The 22780-nt window shown below is 35.2% G+C and overlaps 1 protein-coding gene across 1 annotated transcript; it reads right to left on the bottom strand.

The window, feature by feature from the left end:
- Nucleotides 1–20544: 20544 nt before the first annotated feature.
- LOC107766581 (uncharacterized) lies at nucleotides 20545–22761 on the bottom strand. Its single transcript, XM_075227567.1, has one exon. The coding sequence runs from the start codon at nucleotides 22497–22499 to the stop codon at nucleotides 21237–21239; it is 1263 nt and encodes a 420-aa protein (XP_075083668.1). The 5' UTR covers nucleotides 22500–22761; the 3' UTR covers nucleotides 20545–21236.
- Nucleotides 22762–22780: the final 19 nt, after the last annotated feature.

The following is a 22780-nucleotide window of genomic DNA, read 5'->3' on the forward strand; positions in this document are numbered from 1 at the left end:
ATGGGATCGGTTGTACTGATACTGCACTTCTGTATGTTCCGTGCAGATTTTGAAACAGAGTTGCTGGTGATGGTGGGTGGTGATTCGGGAGATGTTCGTGCGTTTGGATATAGCTACCACTTGTCCTTGGTAGTTTAGATTATTGCTAATCTGTTTATGTAACCTTCAAACATAACGTATATTTATTTGTTTCAGTTTTGAAATTTTAAATCTTAGAAGCTCGTGATTCGTACTACCAGGTCTTGGAAAACTTGTAAAGGTTCAGTTAGCTATTCTTTATTTTCTTATTATCTCAATTGTATTGTGTTTTTCATGCTTGTTGGTTTACTTAGCGAGTTGAGTTAGGTGTCATCACGACTTGTGATTTTTGGGTCGTGATAAGGTGCTAGAATTTCTAGTACATGGGTGCATGTGCACTATTAAAAATAGGAGGAAAAAATGAATTAAGTAGGAATTAATCCCTATTCTTGGGTGTCAACATTTAATATTATACCAATTTTAAATATTATGTACATAAAATATTTATTTTTGCGAAAAAGTCCATGGGTTCACGTGCCCCATAACTTTGCCCATAAATACACCATAAACCAAATTAACTTAATTCTAAACTCACGAATAGCTTTAAAAAGAATGTATCAGTATGAGAAAATTAATGAAGAGAATCAAATAGACAAAACTGAGAGAGAGAGATATAGTATGAGGAAATTTCCTCCGCGGAACAAGTTCAGTTGAGATTAATCATAAAAGTTGTTGTTTTTTCATTTATTTGCGTCTAAGCTAGGCATAACAAAACATGGCAGAACTGATAGATGGACAAAAAAAAAATCACTCTTGAGACTTTCCTTATAACTAATATATCAGCAAATCTCATTTTGCTGACGAAATATATGCCGGATGTTGGTTTTCCTCATCTGGTGCATCAGCAACCTACAATCATAAACAATAGATATATATAAGCATCATTGTTAGTCAAAAAAGAGCTCTATCACCTTAGCATGAGCAGATTCAAGAGTATATTTTTCGAACAAAACTTTTGATTTCTGAAAGGCAACTTGTTGAACATATAGAAATATCACATAAAAGCTAGCAAGTAATTAATCAGACTATTAAAAGTAATAAAACACTATATTTAGTGGAGTATTTCAAAACAAAAAAAAATCTATATAATCACCAAAAAGTAGATAGAATTAAAGACTTTATGGCCATCTCTTGGGTCCTTTCAAAACCTCTCTAATATATTAAAAATTGGCTTTCCTTATAACAATAATCAACACAAGTAACTGGCCAAATTAAAATACCAATTACCAAACAATCAAAATTATTTACTGGAAAAGTCTATAAGAAACGTTTGGAAGAAGCATATATAATTACCTTGGTGTTAGCTTCTATTCTTCTTCGGAGCATCATTCCACAAAACATTACGAAGGACAAAAGCAAAAAGGGAAAACAGATTGTGAAGAAATAACAAAAGAATTGAGTATTCGAAAAATCATTGGTAATTCCTATGAACATTATTACGTGTAGGGAGCCAAGAGCTATCATACAAGAAATAACCATTACATTAGTATACACATCATCTTTAAGAAGACGACAACAAGAAGACTCGTCCTTCAGCTCTTCCATTTGATATATGATTATTTTGGAACATGAAAATCTTTCAAGTGTGTGTGTATATATATATAGAGTTGGAGTCGTGATAGGAGTAGAAGTTGTTTTTTTCCGGAGATTTTAGCCACCTTTATAGGATCTGCCTTCTCCAAATACCTATTTACATTATCACTTTCTGGTTTTAATTTCTGGAAAAAGAAAAGGAACAAATCAACTAATGTGACCTAAAACATGCTAGTTAGTTGATTTACACGTGTTTATTTTTTCAAAAAGATAATAAACAAACTAAAACAAAAAAGAAAACTAATTACCCTGCATGGTTATCTAGATTAATGGGACGTATATTTTGGAAGAAAGGAGCTATATATGACAGCGCAGATATATCGTGCAAACCCCTACTAACTTCTCAGTTCGTGGTTTCTTCTTCTTCTTTTTTTCAAAAATTGGAGGAGAATTATGCTGTTTTGTTTCAAGTCTATTAATCAACATTTGTTATTCTAAGAAGTCTAGAATAAAAAAAGTTATTATCCCTATATATTCTAGATCTAATTTAGTACAATTTATTACCTAATAGAAATCACATAGTTGAGGTTATGGGTGTCAATGGATATTTAAAAACCGATTGAACCGTACCATACCGAACCGATTTTCAGGTTTCTTTTAATAAAATCGTAAGTTTTTATATAAATATATAATCGTACCGATAATTAGGTTAGGTTTTTTACTTTATGAAAATAAACTGAAAAAATACCGAACCGTATCGAATAAATTTACATGTGAAAAATATATTTATATATTAATTTTAAAAATAATAAAGTATTAATTTTTCCTTGGTCTTGGAATTATGAAAACAGTAACAAGCCAACAAGTAATTAACTCGTAATCCTAATTCCCAAATTTATTATGCTACTCCTATTGAAACTAAATTATTTCCAACATATTCACTAGCAAGCTAAGGCACAAGGTATTGTAGCGATTATGAGTAGCAAACTATAATGTATTGAATATATTTCCTTTCGTATGATTTATTTATCTTTTTGAATATTCAATCTTCTATCGACTTTATTCTTGAGTCTCAGTCCCAGCTTGGTTAATATATTTTCATTCGTGTGATTCATATTTTCTTTGTATTAATTTGCTTACGTTGTTGTAGAATAGTTGATGGATCTATACTCTAGCCATCTTTCATATTTTCTTAATTCATCACCCTTTCAAATGTAAAAATGTCAAGAAAGTTTTGCTAAGTTTTATAAAAGTACGTATGTTATTGTATTCTACTCCTATTAGTGACTTTTACATGATATTTTTTTTAAAAAAAAACGCAAATTAACCGAACCATATCGATATCGAAGAGAAACTGATATGATTGGGACGGTTTCGAAAAGTCGAATCACTATAAAAAAACTGAAATTAGCTACGAACGTCGTCGCTAATCTATCGCTAAAAAGCTCATAGCTAGCAGAATCTTTTGATAATCCGTCGTTAATCCGTCGCTAAATGAAGCGAAGGATTTTTCTGTTTAGCTACAGAATTTGTCTGTCGCTAAAACCTGATTTTTTTAGTAGTGAATTTTGGTTATACATAATAGAATAATCGAAAATTTGGTGTGGTATGAATGTTACAAAATAACCGTCCGAACCGAACCATTTACACCCCTAGTTGAGGTCAGGGGCGGATCATTTAGGGGGGCCAAAGGGAGTTCACCCGAACCCCCTTCGCCGAAAAATTACACAATATATGTAAGGCAAAATCTGTTTATTACCTGTATATATTATGTTTTGAATCCCCTTGACACAACCGAAAAGCATAGCTTAGTGGTCAAGGGGGTTCAAAACCTTTATAAGGTCATTGGTTGTATTCCCACTAGATACAACCTTTTTAACTTTTTTTTTTTTTTGAACCCCCTTGACGGTAATCCTGCCTCCGCCACTGGTTGAGGTCCTTTCAACATAAATTGATTGTAGGTCAAGACTGCCACCCTGTTGGCACTAATAACTTGTTAGGATGGTTGTTATGTATAGTTTCATAATGTATTATATAGTATTATGTTGTACTATATAGAGGAAGAGCCATGATTGCAAGCTTATGATTCGGGTTTGTCACGACCCAAATACACTAGTCCTGATGGGACCTAACCCAGCCGCTAGGTAAGCCAACTATCCTATCCAATTCCAACAATATTCCATAAGACAGTTTAAATAAGAGAATTCTCTAAATCTTATACATTTTTCGAGGACTAGTAGTACAAATCATGAGCTTTTAAGAATAGAATTTACAAAGTCGGTATGAATTAAATACATCTTCTGTTTGAAAAGTAAAAATAAATAGAGTTTTAAAATCTAAGGCTACCATGAACAAGAGGCAGCTACAACAGGGACGCATGCACATCTTCCAATACAACTCTTATCGAACAAAGAAACATCAGTATCTGAGATCTACACGCAATGTACAGGAAGTGTAGCATGAGTACAATCGACCCCATGTACTTAAAAAGTAACAAACCAACCTCAAGTTGAAAGTAGTTACGAGTTGGAACATAGGTCAAGTCCAACACCAATAACCAAATAGCAGTTCATAACAGTGTAAAGCAAATAAATTAAGAAATAGCTCAGAGATAAAGTGCTCAGCCTTTTCATAGCTTTCCGAAATTAGTTCCGCTTTTCAAGTATACCAATAAAATCCCATATCCTTTACCGAAATCGTCAAGAATATGAGTAAGTTTGAAAACTGTTGCTTTTCCCAAAAATTCTTTCAACAGTAAATATGATATTCCATTTTCTTTCCTAAAAGCTTGTGTGAAATACCTCTCTATGCCCACAGATCAATGTGTGTAAAAAGTCATGAATGACATGATACCGTACAGCATGAGAAAATATCTTTATGCCTATATATCATGTGCATGTCAAATGCGATGCGACTTAGTAATAAAACCATATGCATACTCTCAGAGTACCAATTCACTCAATCCTCACAGTCACTCAGTCCTCACAGTCACTCGGTCCTCTCAATCACTCGTCACTCGGCACTCGCACTCAGTAGGTAACTGCGCTCACTGGGTGTGCAGACTCCGAAGGGGTTCCTTTAGTCCAATCGCTATAACAAACCAATCATGGAATAACAATCAGGCCCTCGGCCTTACTCAGACATAAATCAATAAAACATGATGCGGCGTGCAGCCCGATCCCATAAATATCCTCACAATTAGGCCCTCGGCCTCACTTAGTCATCAATCTCTCCTGTCTTTCGGGCCCTCAATATCATGAAACTAGCCCGACAACAGTGATATGATGTATCAGTAAATAATTATTGAGACTGAGATATGATATGAATGCATGAATATGAATGAGTACGAAATATCAATGAAATCAGCGAGGTGATAGCAAGAAACAACCACTATGGGTCCTAACAATCTCAGCATAAAGCCTAAACATGATATCTAGCATGACTAACAGCTCAAGTAATTAATCACATGGTGAACACAGATATCAACAAATTAGAGTCACTAAATGGTGTTAGGGAACCAACGGAGCCACAATTCATAGGCCGCACACCCACATGCCCGTCACCTAGCATGTGCATCACCTCAACAGCAATCATATAGCACATAATTCGGGATTTCGTACCCTCAGCACTAAGTTTAGAAGAGTTACTTATCTTGAACAAGCTGATTCCAACACCGAGCAAGCCAAGCGGTGCTCCAAAAATGTGATCTCGCGCGTTCCTACCTCCAAACGGCTCGAAACTAACTAAAAACAACTCAAATACATCAAACAATGCTAAAGGAACCAATCCCAATCGAAAAAGGTCGAATCTTTAATCAAAAGCCCAAAGTCGACCAAAAAGTCAACCTCGGGCCCGCATATCAGAACCCGACAAAACTCACAAAATTGATAACCCATTCAATTATAAGTCCAACCATACTAATATCATCAAATTTCAACTTCGAATCGATGTTCAAAACTTAAAAATTCACTTTATAAAACTTTAGTTATAAAACTTTAGGCAAAACCCCCTAAATTTCACTTTGAAATCATCAATCAAATGCCAAAAACGAAGATGGATTCATGAAATATAACCAAAACCGAGTAGATAAAACTTACTCCAATCCATATGGTGAAAATCGCCTTCAAAATCGCCCATATCCGAGCTCCCAACTCAAAATATGACTAAATGAACAAACCCTTGTTTTATATATTTTTCTGCTAGCTATTTTGCCTCGCTTCTTGTGCCAAACAATCCTGAAACTCCCTTTTGATGTCTCCAATAGATTCCTTGTAAATTTTTTTCAAGTTAGGCTCTTGAATCGTTCCATTTGACCTTATATTGAAGAAGATATGTTGGTTTCAATATTTGGAAATAGTACAAATTTTTAAATACGAACCCAGTAGCAATTTCGTAATTAATCTAAAAAATCTAGCAACCCAATTCTTAGTAAAATAACCATAACATCTTCATACGATGTCCAAATTCGATTATACTTTTTGCTATGGCTCTGTAATTACGATACGGATCTAATGCTTCAATAAAAATAGAAATCGGAGCTCATTTGATTAATATAGTACCATTTATGCTTGAAGAAATGACGCTGAAACATCAAAAACGAGCTCAACACAACCCAAACCTATCTGAAACTCACCCGAGCCCCTCAGGACCCTGTTTGAACATACCATCAAGTCCCATATCATATCACAGACCTACTCGAGGCCTCAAAACACACATAACAATATCAAAACAACGAATTACACCTCAATTCGAACTCAATGAACTTGAAACTTCAAACTTCCACAACCGATGCTGCAACCTATCAAATCACGTCCGCTTGACCTCAAAGTTTACACACAAGTCGCATTTGACATTATGGACCTGCTCCAACTTTCGAAATCGGAATCCGACCCCAATATCAATAGTCCACTCCTGGTGAAGCTTTCCAAATTCCAACTTTCGCCATTTCAAGCCAAATTCTACTACGGGCCTCCAAATCACAATCAGGATGCACTCCCAAGTCCAAAATCACCCAATGGAGCCAACGAAACCATCAGAAATCCAATCCGAGTTCAAATACTAAAAAGTCAAACTTGGTTAAACCTTTCAAATTTATAGCTTCTAGCGGAGAATCAAATCATTCTTCAAAATCAGTTCCGAATAACCTGAAAACCAAAATTGACGATTCACATAAGTCATAATACATCATACAGAGCAACTCATGCCCCAAAACTACCGAGCAAAGTACAATTTCTCAAAACGACTGGTTGGGTCGTTACATCCTCCCCCACTTAAACATATATTCGTCCTCGAACGTGCCTAGAGTTATTTCAAAAGCCATAAAATCGCCGGTGTAATCGTACCCTGCACATATCCGGGGGTGATCCCACGTCACCATATCCCATATAGGTCTGATAACATAATATGCCTGGAATTTCTTAATCCAACCTAGACCATAAGTCTTAAAACCCAATTTCCAACATCCGGAATTTTCTATAAGATCAGAATCTCGCATCTACACGTTGTATAAGTCTGAACAAGCTGTATCAAACCATATCCATAACTCATGATGTAATCACATGATATACCTCATAACTGAAACACTCATAGCGAAAATTTCTAATCACAGTAACTGCTCAAATAACCCAATGCCGGTAATAAACCTCTTATCAAACAGAGCCTCATTCTAACACCTTCATATGCCGCCAACGATGAAAGAAACACGCAGAAACTCATAACCACTCACCATATCAACAAGTTGTGGAACTCCCTCTCATTTGATAGGAACTATAGCAAATTTCTAAGCCAATCAGCATCAATATCCTTCCAAATATACCGCAATCAGAGCCGATAGCACCCATTCTAGGCCCAATGACCTCATCTCATCCAACACGACCACTCTAGTGACATGACACATCAATGCAATCTAAAGCCACAACTTGTGCAATTCATGCACTAATAAGCAACATTCCAAATGTACTCAAACATAAAAAATGACATCAGATAAGAGAACCATCCTGCAAGCTCAACGGGTATCACCACGACGCAATTCTGAGAACCCATCACACACAGCAGAACCAAAATACACGAATCTAACATAAAGGATCATACCTCTACATAACTCTGCTATAATGCGTGGCCCCATCCAAATGCTGGTCCATATTATATACCTCGAGCCACCATACTAAAAATCCATAACCACTCAAAATTTGACATCAAGTACCTAAAGTGCATTACCCTAACGATGAAGATCAAATAGCATAATGCCACCATCCGGAAAGAACATAGCCAACGCGCAATCAATCACGCAATACTCGAATACTCATCTTGCTCAAATTTCCGTAATAAGCCCAAATAGAACCGCAACATGTGTGCATATAACCAATGATTCACAACTCCTCGTAATATAGAAGAGTAACTCATAGATCATTTCAGAACATGAATAAGCTTAGCAACAACAGAATGGCACAGCCCTCAATAATAGAAGTATGGAGCCAAACAATGGACCCCAAATCAATTCTAATCATTCACAAATAGATAAATAACCCCCCGAAAGTCCACAATGAATGAATCACAGCACATACTATCCTTTGCCCAACCTTAGCTACACGTTCATAGTCCACAACCACGAAACAATCTACCCATGAGAACTCCAGTCTCCAAATCCATAGAACACACAAATCACCATATCTGATCTCAACTCCATCGCCTGAATCCCTAACACTTTTCCAATACGCGATCATCTTACAAGGAATACTTCTATAATTTTTCTGTGCCATAAAGCAAAATTGAACATCAACAGTCGATCAACTAGGAGAGCACTGTAATACTAATGAAGTATCCATAAATCAAAACACATTGCCCCTTCTGAAATGTATACTCTCATCAAGCCATGCCAAATAGTAATGTCATTTACCTAGTCATCTGAAATTGTCCATTCTTCCTAAGGACTCAGGACTTTCCCCTTCAAAATGAACCGTGACCTTACACATGAAAATCTCAATCCTACGCAACACACCACATATACTATGCCATCATACAAAAAATACAATAACTTCGCCCAATACACTCCGAGTCATAAACAACTGCATACTTAATTAGCCATGAACTTTCCACTTGATCCCCTTCTAGGAGAGATCATTATACATCACATGTTCCCCATGCCAGTAGGAAATATACATCTCTAACCGAGGTAGAAACCATCAAGAACTCTCCAAATCTCATTTGCACAAAACCAACCCATCAAGACTGAATATTCTGACTCAACCTAACTATGCAAGTTACCAAAAACATAAGGGCATTGCCACAAAACACCTGTAAAAGCCCACCACATCACAAGCACCCAAAGAACCGATCATATCAATTACCATGTCGATCCAATATACTACTAAGTTGTCTTATTTCTCTAAGTTTCTTCTGAATTACCTTCAAATTGATACTTCTCCTTGCCATAATACCACAATCCTCAACCAAGACTCGCCACCCGAGACCCTAGCATAAAACTATATCGCCCTAAAGCTCATAAGCCACCGAGTTCTCTCTTAAGCACCCCAAAATACCACAACCGAGATACCCACTCCGAAGAGATCTCCTGCAAATTTCAAGCTAGGTTTTCACCTTCCTGATACTAAAATGTAGAATCTATAAAGATATAAAAATATCGAGAGTCACCATACAATGTTACCCTCCTATTCTAGCCATATACAAACCCGCAAGAACTCTCAATTGCCACATATAAATCTTGAATTCATTAGAACCATTCTCGATAGTCATCTCTACTCAAATCTCAATAGCACCACCCAAACGGACCGAACGACTTGTGCCCCATTTGCACACCAACACCCTAAGAAGTAATTTACCCCTCTAAGCAACCAAGAAAATTTCTATTCCATGAACTCTACATCCTTTACGAATAACCACTCAATCTTTCCCTGATTTCCATATACCCATAGAGTGTAATACAATCCCTATCCAGAAATTCCCTTACTCGAGTCATCCTCGATCCCAACCTCCGTAAGCCATAACTGGTTCACCAGTATACCTCAAACTGAAATCAATACAACACATAATGGTGCAATCAATTTATCACTTGGCTCAAATCCATATATCAAAACACACAATAGCTCACACTGCCCATACTCTATTACTGCCATAATACCATAGTGAGATTCAGCTAAATCCTTCATGAGATCTTGCATCACAAACCATCTAATATCTCAAATCATCTGTAAATCTCGCATTCCCCCTCGTAATAGTCAAGCCAACTCTCATAAACGATTCAAACTCAAATTGCAACACATATAATTCACTGGTAAAAGAGGACTCGTTACGAAATAACATAGGGATCACGCAACCCTCAAGACACCCCGCAAGAGATAACCCACCTGTTTCACCTCAAACCAACATCTCTTATACCCTTCCACAGTCATAACCATTACGCAATCACTTAATTTTCCTGAATCTGAATTCATATCACGACATGAAAATCTCCTTTACTCATTAACTAAACAACATGAAAAGATCCTTCAACACCCCCATAACTCGAGGTTATACGTCAAATCAAGATGGAAAATAAGCACCAAATAGTTCTTTCTACACCTCAAGCAAACCCTTCTCGTCACAGTCAAATCATATAAACACATCTCGTAGTCACATCATACTCATCACGTAGCCATCCAACCACAAATTCCACTAATAGGGATAGTTCCAGACATATAAATCCAAAAGCACATGCTCATACAATCAACACCTCAGTGCTCAAGCTACAGTCAAAACCCGGCCTTAAGTCTTCTAGACTGGCCCATCATCCACTACTAAAAAATCAGGTTTTAGCGACGGATAAATTCTATATCTAATAGAAAATCCATCGCTAATCTTTTTTAGAGGAGTATTAGAGATAGATTATCAAGAAATTATGCTAGCTACGGGTAATTTAGTGACAAATTAGCGATGACATTCGTAGCTAATTTCATTTTTTTGTAGTGATCAACCCACATAAATCACATCTCACACCTCATCCAGGATATCACAAGCCGTCGATGCACAGTTGATACTGAATGCTCATATGCGCATATGAATACGTGGAAGGAATTCAAAGGATTACGCTTCAAGCTGAATCAATACTGCACGATAAGGAAAAAGAGATGCGAAGTATATCCTAAATGTCATGTAGCCTCTCGAAGATAGGTATGGACGTCATCATACCGATTCGCACGACTCTACTAGACATTTGTTCATGACTTATAGAACCTATGAACCTATCTTATACCAATCTATCACGACCCAAATCCACTAGTCGTGATGGCACCTAACCCAACCTGCTAGGTAAGACAAGTATCCTATCTAATTCCAACAATATTCCATAAGACAGTGTAAATAAGAGAATTATCTAAATCTTATACATTTCCTGAGGACTGGTAGTACAAATCATGAGTTTCTAAGAATAGAATTTACAAAGCCGGTATGAATTAAATACATCTTCTATTTGAAAAGTAAAAATAAATAGAGTTTTAAAATTTAAGGTTACCATGAACAAGAGGCAGCTACAACAGGGACGCGGACATATCTTCCAATCCAACTCTCATCGAACAAAGAAACATCGGCATCCGAGATCTGCACGCAATGTGTAGGAAGTGTAGTATGAGTACAACCGACCCCATGTACTTAAAAAGTAACAAACCAAACCTTAGGTTGAAAGTAGTGACGAGCTGGAACATAGGTCGGGTCCAACACCAATAACCAAATAGTAGTTCATAATAGTGTAAAGCAAATAAATAAAGAAATAGCTCAGAGATAAACTGCTCAGCCTTTTCATAGCTTTTTGAAAATAGTTCGGCTTTTCAAGTATACCAATGAAAGCCTAAATCCTTTACCAAAATCGTCAAGAATATGAGTAAGTTTGAAAACTGTAGCTTTTCCCAAAAATTCTTTCAACAGTAAATATGATGTTCCATTTTCTTTCCTGAAAGCTTGTGTGAAATACCTCCTTATGCCCACAGATCAATGTGTGCAAAAAGTCATGAATGACATGATACCATATAACATGAGAAAATGCATCTTTATTAATGTATATCATGTGCATGTCAAATGTGTTGCGACTCGTTAATAAAATCATATGCATACTCTCAGAGTATCAATTCACTCAATCCTTAGAGCCACTCAGTCCTCTCTATCACTTGTCACTCGACACTCGCACTCAGAAGGTACCTGCGCTCACTGGGGGTGTGTAGACTCCAGAGGGTCTCCTTCAGCCCAAGCACTATAACAAGCCAATCATGGCATAACAATTAGGCCCTCGGTCTCACTAAGGCATAAATCAATAAAACATGTTGTGGCGTGCATCCTGATCCCATAAATATCCTCACAATCAGGCCCTCGGCCTCATTCAGTCATCAATCTCTTCAGTCTCTCGGACCCTCAATATCATGAAACTAGCCCGACAACAATGATATGATGTATCAGTAAATAACAATTGAGACTGAGATATGATATGAATGCATGAATATGATAGAGTATGAAATATCAATGAAATCAATAAGGTGACAACAAGAAACGACCACTATGAGTCCTAACAATCTCAGCATAAATCCTAAACATGATATCTAGAATGATTGACAGCTCAAGTAATTAAGCACATGGCGAAAACACATATATCAACAAACTAGGGCCACTAAATAGTGCCACGGAAACAACGGAGCCACAATTCATAGGTTGGACGCCCACACGCTCGTCACCTAGCATGTGCATCACCTCAACAACAATCATATAGCTAATAATTCAAATACATCAAAAAAATGTTAAAGGAACCAATCCCAATCAAAAAAGGCCGAATCTTTAATCTAAAGCCCAAAATTGGCCAAAAAGCCAACCTCGGGCCCGCATCTCAGAACCCGACAAAACTCCCAAAATCTGATAACCTATTCAATTATGAGTCCAACCATACTAATTTCATCCAATTCTGACTCCGAATCGATGCAAAACTTAAAAGTTCACTTTATAAAACTTTAGGCAAAACCCCCCAAATTTCACTTTGAAATCATCAATCAAATGCCAAAAAGGAAGATGAATTCATGAAATATTACCAAAACCGAGTAGAGAACACTTACCCCAATCCATATGGTGAAAATCGCCTCCACAATCTCCCAAATCCGAGCTCCCCAGCTCAAAATATGACCAAATGAACAAGCCTTTGTTTTATATATTTTTGTGCCGGCTATTCTGCCTCTCTTCTCATGCCAAATGATCCCCAAACCTTTTGATTTCTCCAATGGATTCCTTGTAAAATTTTAGTTAAGTTAGGCTCTTGAATCACTCCATTTGACCTTATATCGAGGAAGATATATTGGTTTCAATATTTGAAAATACTGCAGATTTTTAAATATGAACTCAGCCGCAATTTCGTAATTAATCTGAAAAATTCGGCAACCTAATTCTTAGTAAAATGACCATAAAATCCTCATACGATGAGATGGTCGAGGATGAAAGGCATCCCTTCGACCTTGATCATGAATAATCGAAGCAGAATAACGATCCGCCAAAAGGAGGGATGGATCTGGCCTATGGTTATTTGGTATTGCGGTAGAAGTCGATGATGACGGGATCGACAGGGCCCAGCATGAAAGGGTAGGTGTAAACTCTTAGAAACCCTTTTCACGTAGGTAGTGATGTCCTCTTCGGGGATCGGAATCACCACCTCTTTGTCTTCCTAATGACAATCTTTCTTCACCTGCTCGAGGTCGCCCTCAGTTATCGAGCATATGTGTCTAGACATTGGCTCGCATCGGCCAGGGACCGATGAAGTTTTCTCGACGTCGGAAGTAAGATTGCACCCCACCCCTGGAACACACTCCTCAAGGCGTGGCTCAACCGGTATTTTATCGCCAGTCGGCTGCAATGAAGAAACTTTTTCCTTTTAAGGAACAATTTTTGACGTTTTTGCTATATTTATATGGGTTTAGAGCAAGAAGAAGATGAGATTTGTTGTATTGAGGAAAGGTTGAGAGCAAGATTTGAAGAATTTGTAGAACTGAAAAACTTGGAAGAAGTAGAGTGCTTTAAAGATTAAGAGAAGTTTGAAAGTAAAGTTTGGGAGATTATTCGGAAGGCCTATTTATAATGTTCACGGCGACGGTTCAAAGGCACTGGTGGCTGACTACCAACTGACGCTCATTAATGATTTTGGGAACTGTACTGACTAAATGTTTCTGTCACTTTTTGTCGCTTACATCACAAGGATGATGTCATGACAGATCGAGGTACAAAATCGAAGGCTCAATTCGTTTCTTCTAGTTACATTCGAAGAAACGAGGGGACTCTCTGTATACGGATAAAATCAGGTCTACCCGATTTTACTATTTGATCGAGACCAGGGAATTGCATCGAGGGTCAGCCTCGTAATAGATCAGATCAGGGAACGAAGACAAGGTATCGAGTTCAAGAATCGACGTACCTGTCGAGATCAAGGTCAGGAATGATCGGGACCGAATATGACAGACTTCGAACAAAGCACAATAACAAAAAGCGAGATATCCGTAACCGGTCGGAAATCACGGCGAAAATCTCGGAATAGATCAAATCAAAGACGGTTAATTAGCTAATCATGTAATTTCCTTCTGTAATTAGAGTTATACCATAATAAGGATTCTTATACTATATAAAGAGGAGTCCCCATCATTTGTAAGCACACTACATTCACGCAGATCAAAGCAATACAATATTCTATCTTTAATTTACATTATCTTGTTTATTAGTTTGTTGCTTTTTAACTGTTCTTGCACAACTAGCTCGAAGGTATTCAAGCTCGAGGGCTAAGCTCTGTTCAAACGCTGGTTCGCGTAATATTATCGTTAATTTCTATTATTATTATTCTTTGCATTTGTCAATTAATATTAGGTGAAATCACGTATCCTCAAAATCATATTATAACTTTAATTGTTATCCAATTTTTAGGGTAAAAGAAATTGCAAGTCATTTAGTAGTAAAAGTATCATTCAAGGCTATCAAACAAGGAAAATAATAAAACAAAAATAACAAAAAAAGTTTCAAATCGTAAAAGTGATCATTATGCAGTAATCTATAACAAAGCCCTCGAGCAAATAATTATGTGACTTCTATTACTTCGAAGAACAAAAAGAAAAAAGTCAGATCACTAAATTTTCGACTTTATATTGGCCGTCCTACTTTTTCTTACATTTTCTATTTGTTTTACTTTTACTTAATTTTGTTTCTTTCTCATTTTTGTCTTTTATCCTCCTACCGTTATTTCTTGGAAGTTAGAAATGTTGAAAGATACTCCATACAAAATAACTTAAGTGAAATTAGCCCATGAATTAAATCGACCATACATGCATGTGGTTAATGCATTCTCTAAGAAATGCATCTTTCTTTCCTTAGACTGATAATGAAGTTATTTTTATTATTATTGGCAACATGATTATTGTAATCATGTCAATATTAATTAAGGAATTATCAATATAATAGTAATAGTTTATCCCAAGCATAAACCAAACTTTAAGCTAAACTCACGAATAGCTCCAAAAAGAATATATCAGTATGAGAAAATTAATGAAGAGAATCAAAGAGACAAAACTCATAGAGAGACACAGTATGAGGGAATTTCCTCAGCGGAACACGTTCAGTTGAGATTAAGCTAAAAAAACCAAACAAACCCTCGGGACTTCTTCTTTTTTGGCAAAAGAAAATGTATTACAATATCAAGTTAAAACTATTACATACAAGAACTTGCCAAAATATTCCTAACAAAAATTGCTCTTTTCTTTATTTGCGTCTATATACGCCGGGTGTTGGTTTTCCTCATCTGGTGCATCAGCAACCTACAATGATGAACAATAGAGATATAAGCACCATTGTTAGTCAAAAAGAGCTCCATCACCTTAGCATGAGCAGATTCAAGAGTATATTCTTCGAACAAAACTTTTGATTTCTGAAAGGTAACTTGTTGGACATATAGAAATGTCACATAAAAGCTAGCAAGTAATTAATCAGACTATTAAAAGTCATGAAACACAATATTTAGTGGAGTATTCCAAAACAAAAAGTAGATAGAAAGACTTGATGGCCATCTCTTGAGTCCTTTCAAAACCGCTTTAATAGATTAAAAATTGGCTTCCCTTATAACAATAATCAACACAAAGAACTGGCCAATTAAAATACCAATTACCAAACTGTCAAAATTATCTACTGGAAAAGTCTATAAGCAAGAAGCATAATTACCTTGGTGTTAGCTTCTATTCTTTTTCGGAGCATCATTCCACAAAACATTAAGGAGCACAAAAGCATAAAGGGAAAACAGATTGTGAAGAAATAACAAAAGAATCGAGTATTCGAAAAATCATTGGTAATTCCTATGAAAGCTATTACGTGTCCGGAGCCAATACCTATCAAACCAGAAATAACCATCACATTAGTATATACATCCTCTTTAAGAAGACGACAACAAGAAGACTCGTCCCTCAACTCTCCCATTTGATATATGATTATTTTGAAATTGTGTTGTTTAGGAAAGACAAATGCAATAGGACTCCAATATAAGCAAATTGTATACGACTCCTATTTCAAGTTTAGCCCACATGATAATATATATATGCATATTTAAACTTCAATTAAACAAAGGAATTAATAAAGTAACCTAATACACTTGCTATAGTTGGAGTTGTGATAGGAGTAGAGTTCTTTGGAGATTTTTAGCCACTTTTATAGGATCTGCCTTCTACCCTAGTTGCATTATCACTTTCTGGTTTTAATTTCTAGAAAAAAGAAAAGGAACATAACCAATCTAGTGTGACATAAAACATGCTAGCTATTTGATTTACACTTGTTTAGTGTTTTCAAAAGATAATAAATAAAGTAAAACAAAAAGAAAACTAATTCCCATGGTTATCTAGATTAATGGGACGTATATTTTGGAAGAAAGGAGCTATAGATATATCATGCAAACCCCTAGTGACTTCCCAATTCCTTGTTTCTTCTTTTTGTTTTTAAATAAATATATTGGAGTAGAATTATGTTGTTTTGTTTTCTAGTCTAGTAATCAACATTTGTTATTCTAACAAGTCTAGAATCAAAAAAGTGATTATCACTATATATTCTACATCTAAATTTTTTATATAGTAGTACATATTTATTACCGAATAGAAATCACATAATTGAGGTCCTTTCAACACTATTAATTGTTGGTCAAGACTGGCAGCCTCTTTGCACTAGTAGCTTGTTTGGATGGTTGTTAGGTATCGTTTCATAATGTATTGTATTGTATTGTATTGTATTGTATTGTATTGTATTGTATTGTTTGTATAGAGGCGGAGCCAGGATTTCAAACTTATGGATTCTGGTTCCTAATCTTTTTAAGTTACTGGGTTCTAAATTAATAATTTATATATATTTAACAATAATTATTAGACAAATACATAATTTGAACCAAAGCTACAGGGTTCAGCCGAATCCGTAGCCGACATTGGGCTCCGCCTACGATACTGTATCGTTTTATTATATATAATATTTGGATAAATTGTATTATTTGTCACCGTTTCATGATCTCATGCACCAACAATATGAAGAATAAACTTGTAATATTATAAAAAAGGTAAGTTACGAGGTAGAATTACTATATAAACAGGTAAGATAAAGGATAAAATAAAACTATTTAATAATAAAGAAGAGCAAGATGAGAAAAAAAATAAGTTAACGATGCTACATACCAAATCAGTAGTTTCATAAAGTATAACAATCATCCAAATAAGTTGTAAGTTGGTCTCAGTCCAGGCGATATATTTTTGTCCTCGCCAACTATATCATCCCAAGTTATATCATTAGTAAATGAATAAACCTAGCGAGCAGATAGCTTCTTTCTTAATTTGTTTAAGAACATATATACGCGGAAGGATCATGATTTAAAAATTATTCAACATGCAAAAATTAAAATTAAATATAATTATCACAAATCCGAAAGAGTTAAGCTACTAATATTACCAACGTGTTCATTCTCGGAGGAGACCAGGGAAAACCCCTTGGATTTCTGGAGGAGGTGGTTTGACCGAATTACTTTCACTGAAAATTATATAAAAAGTTTAATCATATATTGGTCATGTCCATTTCACCAATTAGCCTGAAAAAACATGCATCACCTCTTATGTTTGTTTGTACCTAGTCTTTGCTTCATCATATTCTACTACAAGTCTATTCTTATATGTTACCCAAAAGAAAAAAAGACAGAAGAAGAAGTCTATTCATATATAACACGTATATATGCTTAAATATTAAGTTGCTGTAAAATTATACTGCCATAAAATAGAGAAAGAAATATTATAAAGAGGCGGCTAGGTAAATGAGAATAAAAACGAAAATTGTGAAAAATACAATCGTAAGTATAATATAATGAAGCACATTGTCAACCTAAGACATAGAGATATGTGCGACTATACATTATTTCATTAATACTAAAATAAGAAGTTTAAAGTTTAAATTTTATATATATAAATGTTGAACCTTCCCCTTATTTATTAGCATTAGGCAAGTTGCTCCAGGACTTTTACTGGGAATGAAAGTTCACTATTATAGGATCTCTCCTAAAGCCAATTTAAGGATGACAACTTATCCGAGTAAGAAGACGACGGCTCCTATTATTGGTGAGCGATCTCATTTTTTTCATTTTTGGAGTGACTAGAAAAGAAAGTATTTTATATAAATAAATTTGAGATGAATGGAGAAATAACTAGTTAAAACTATTACATAGTAGAGAATTCAAGAAACTTAGAGCATAATGGTTTCCCAAAAGGGCCAAACTATTAAAAGAACTTGCGGAAATATTCCTAATATTTATTTGGAGGCATTTTAAAAAATATGGCGGAGCTGGTACGTAGAACGACAAAAAAACAAAATGATTAATTAATAGTCTATGTCCGTGCTTTTGATGATAAGAGGGATTGCTTCGGTGGTCAGCATCCCCACCTACAATTCCAGAGTCGTAGGTTCAAGTTTCACATTTTGCTCACAAAACCTATGCCGGATTTTGGTCTCCCTCATCTAGTGCATCAACAACCTACAATCATGAACAAATATAATCAGCAAAAAGTAGATGAAATATCGACGTACTTAATTGAGTCTAAAAATTAATTAGCATTTACCTTGTTGTCAGCTTCTTCTGTACATACTCGCCCCAAAATTCTAAAAAACTTTGGGAACAATACATATAAAAAGGGAAAAGGGATGGTGAAGAAATAACAATAGAACTGAGTATTTGAAAAATGCTACTGACAATAATACTATCAAGGAGAAATAACTTATCATACAAGAAAAAAACATTACATACGTCATCCTCTCTAGGAGGCACACAACAGGGAGAGTCATCAGAATTAATAGGATTTATTTAACTATAAAGCAAATGGAATTTAATAAATTGCATGTACGAATGATCTAAAATACGAACAAACAAAATTCTTTTATCTCTAAAAAATTGTGGCAGTTAGAACTGAGCTACTATATTTTTGCTAGAGTTGGAGTCGTAGTAAGACTACAGTCTACAAGTCCTTTTTTACTGAGACTCTTAGCCACCTCTATAGGATTTTGCTTTATCACTTCCTTGGTTTTAATTTCTAGAAAAAGAAAAGGAATAAATAAAATGTGATGTGACATAAAGCATGCTAGCTAGTTGATTTCCCCTTGTTTATCACTAAATCATACTCCCTAGTAGTTAATATTTCCCGTTCCAATTTATGTGAACCTGTTTGACTGAACACGGAGTTTAAGAAAAAAATGAAGACTTTTGGAATTTGTGGTCCTAAACAAGTCCAAATGGGACCCAGAGTATTTGTGTGGTTATAAAAGCTTCTCATTAAGGGTAGAGTTGTAACTTTAAGCTAAATTGTTACCAAATTTAGAAAGTGTTCATTCTTTTTGGAACGGACCAAAAAAGAAATAGGTTCACATAAACTGAAACAGAGGGAGTAATAAATTTATGCTTTTTTGAGGGAATTTTTACATATTTATACTACATTATGAAACTAATTACCATTCTCATTTTAATTTTATATCATGTATTAATTATCAGTTGCACACAAAGTAATATATTAGACTCTAATCTTTCTCATTTTCTCCCTCTCTATCTTTCTCACTACCAAACACACTTCTAAAAGAATAATAAGGGGATGATCTCAAAGTATGCGAATAATACAAAAAATGGTTTTAACAAAACTCTTATTCTAGAAAATTTCAAATATGAACAAGATTAGTTCAATTACCTCGTGAGTTTGAGTCCCCAAGATTTCTCTTTCCACGACCATTTAATAATTAAGAACTTATCGCCTCTTCTTTACACACGTAAAAATGATGTTACCTTCGATTGAAAATGATTAAAGAATATATTTATTTATTTATTGCAATGGGAGGTTTTGTAGTATTTTTAAGCATTACTAAAAATTAAAGCAGTGTTTGAAAATGATTATAAAGCTGTAAAGTCCATTAACATCCATTAACATGCAAATTCTTATTGTTTGAATTGAGTGTTATTGCAAACTACGGAACATATCCTTTGAAGTTTATACCTCATTTTTTAGGAAGTTTGATGAAGCTTGGGGTTAGTTTTAGTTGGAATTTCAAATTGATACTCGAAGAGTAAGCATACAAAATATATACAACTAAAACAATTGAATATAAGTCGTATGCCAGTTGTATGTGTTCGATCGGATCTATTCTGTACAACATAAAATTGTATCCAAGTTGTAAGTAAATTGTAGTGTTTGACCGTACTCTGCACAACAAAAAATATATATAAATTGTAGCTTTTGACCGAATATGTATATATTTTATAAAAAACTCTAGTGACTTTTTATAAATAAATAAAACAGCTAAACAGGGTAAACATTATCCTAATTTTATAGTTATATTCGAAGTCCGTATATTAAACGCAAAACTAAACATGTCCAATGCCAAAAAAAATGAAGAAGCAGATGTTGTATGTAAAAGTTGTCAAATTTCAACCAAATCATCTACTGCCATTGATCATAAGAACATAAAGAAAACATCAAAGTGACAATTGAATGAGTTTGGTGCTAATCAACAATTACATGTTTGTACGGGCGGAAACAATCTATCAGTTGAGATGACAAAATTTAAACTTTAGTATATATCTCGATTTTGAATTTTAAAAAAAATGAAAATATCACTACTACTAACTTAGTTGAGTCTTTATCCTTTCTAGACGTATATACTCTACAAAACAAAATACGCCTTTAATTAGCAATATAGCACCAACTGTTGGTTTACGACAATCAGAGGCGGATCCAGGATTTTAAGTTTATGGGTTCCTGTCGCAATCTCAAATTAATATACAATAATAACTGGGCTCACAAATAGATATTTATAGATATTTAATAAAATATTTAACAAAAATACAAGATCTACACAAAAGTTACTGGGTTCCCGGGAATCCATATCCGCCCCTGACAACAATAGTATTATTAGTTTCAATAATATCATTGTCACTGTTACAGATATACAGAGTCGAGTAGTTTCTAATTCGTCATCGACTAGTACCTCTGAATTCAAAATTAGGACAAGAGGAACACAGTTTGCTACTCAATCACTAGCAATTAACCTCATCTAAAATTGGAAATGAAAATATATAACTAACCTCAAGGAATCATAGGTCGAAACTTCTTACAATCCAAGAAAGATTTCTGATTCCCACCATGACAAATATATAGCGTATTCGGACATATATATAAACAATTATCCACTAAGCTAACATTAACAGAACCTGGTTTTAGGCCCAATAGAGGCCCAGGAATAGGCCCAAACAAGTAATTCCCGCCCAACAACAATCTCTCAAACGACGACGTATTGTTCCTCGGAACTACAACTTTGACTGCATACTGTGTCGGTATCATGCCGGAAAACTTATTATGTTCCAAATTCAGAGCCGACAAGTTCGGCATTGACGCCATGAAAGCCGGCAAGAAGCCATGCAAATTGTTATAACTCAGATCAATGGCTATAAGCTTATTATTTCGATAACTTAAATCTTTTGGCATTTGCAATAACGTGAAATTGTTGTAAGAAAGTGTGAGTTGTTGAAGAGATGAGTGGGAAAATAACACCGACAGTATAATCCCAGATAATAAATTATGACTCAGATCTAAAACTTGTAGAAACTTTAACTCTCCTACGTTTAACGGGAACTCGCCCCGTAAATAATTGTTACGTAGTGAGAGTTCAATAATGGACTTGGAGAAACGTGACGGGAAGAAGTTTCCTGTGATTCTGTTATCACTCAAGTCTAAGAAAAATAGGTTTCTGAGCTGATAGAGAACAGGTAAATCTCCAGTAATATTGTTATGTTGAAGCTCAAGCCGGTTTAAATTGACTAAACCGTTGAAACTTCGTGGGATTGAACCGGTGAGATTGTTGTTATCAAGAAAAAGTTCTTGAAGACGTAAAAGAGAACCAATGGAAGAAGGGATTTTACCTGTGAATGAGTTTTTTGAAAGACTGAGTCGACGTAGACGAGTTAGGTTTGAGAGTGAATGTGGGATTAAACCGGATAGTGAGTTATAGGACATATCTAAAACTTCGAGATGAGGGAGGTTGGTCATGTATAATGAACCGGAGTAACCGGCTTGGTCTAAGCTGATTTCGGTGACTCGGTAAAAACCGGAGACGATGAGATCGCAACGGAAACCGCAAGTGAACCGGTCGGAGAAAATATTGTCGCATGGGTCTATGGAGAAGCTCCATGAGCTTAGGCATGAACCGGAGGAAATGGAATTTGGGTTTATTCCATTTTTGAGATGTTGAAGTCCTTGTATATCAGTAGGATGAGTTTTGCACTGTGCTAATAATACAAAGAACATGAAAAATAATGCTAGAAAAAGATGAAGAAAAAACTGCACTTTCATCTTTTAGTTTTGGGCTAATGGCTCTTTTTGTGTACTAGGATTTGAGTTTTGGATCTGTTTTTGTATTGCTTCATGGTATAGTACAGAAACTAGAAGTGAATGTGGACAGAGATAACATGAGAAATTAATTCATCTATAGAAGTGAATGAATTATTTAATCTATATAAACGATACCAATTAACTGAAAAATTACAGTAATCCCAATAGAGATTTATACGTCAATGAAAAATATAAAGAACATCTCGTATTTTTAATCCTTTTCTTTTATTTTATATAATGTT

Source organism: Nicotiana tabacum, chromosome 12 (genome assembly GCF_000715075.1).
Source record: "Nicotiana tabacum cultivar K326 chromosome 12, ASM71507v2, whole genome shotgun sequence".
Lineage (NCBI taxonomy): Eukaryota > Viridiplantae > Streptophyta > Magnoliopsida > Solanales > Solanaceae > Nicotiana > Nicotiana tabacum.

Coding starts and splice junctions, on each gene's coding strand:
- LOC107766581 (XM_075227567.1), bottom strand. CDS start 22,499: ATGAAAGTGCAGTTTTTTCTTCATCTTTTTCTAGCATTATTTTTCATG.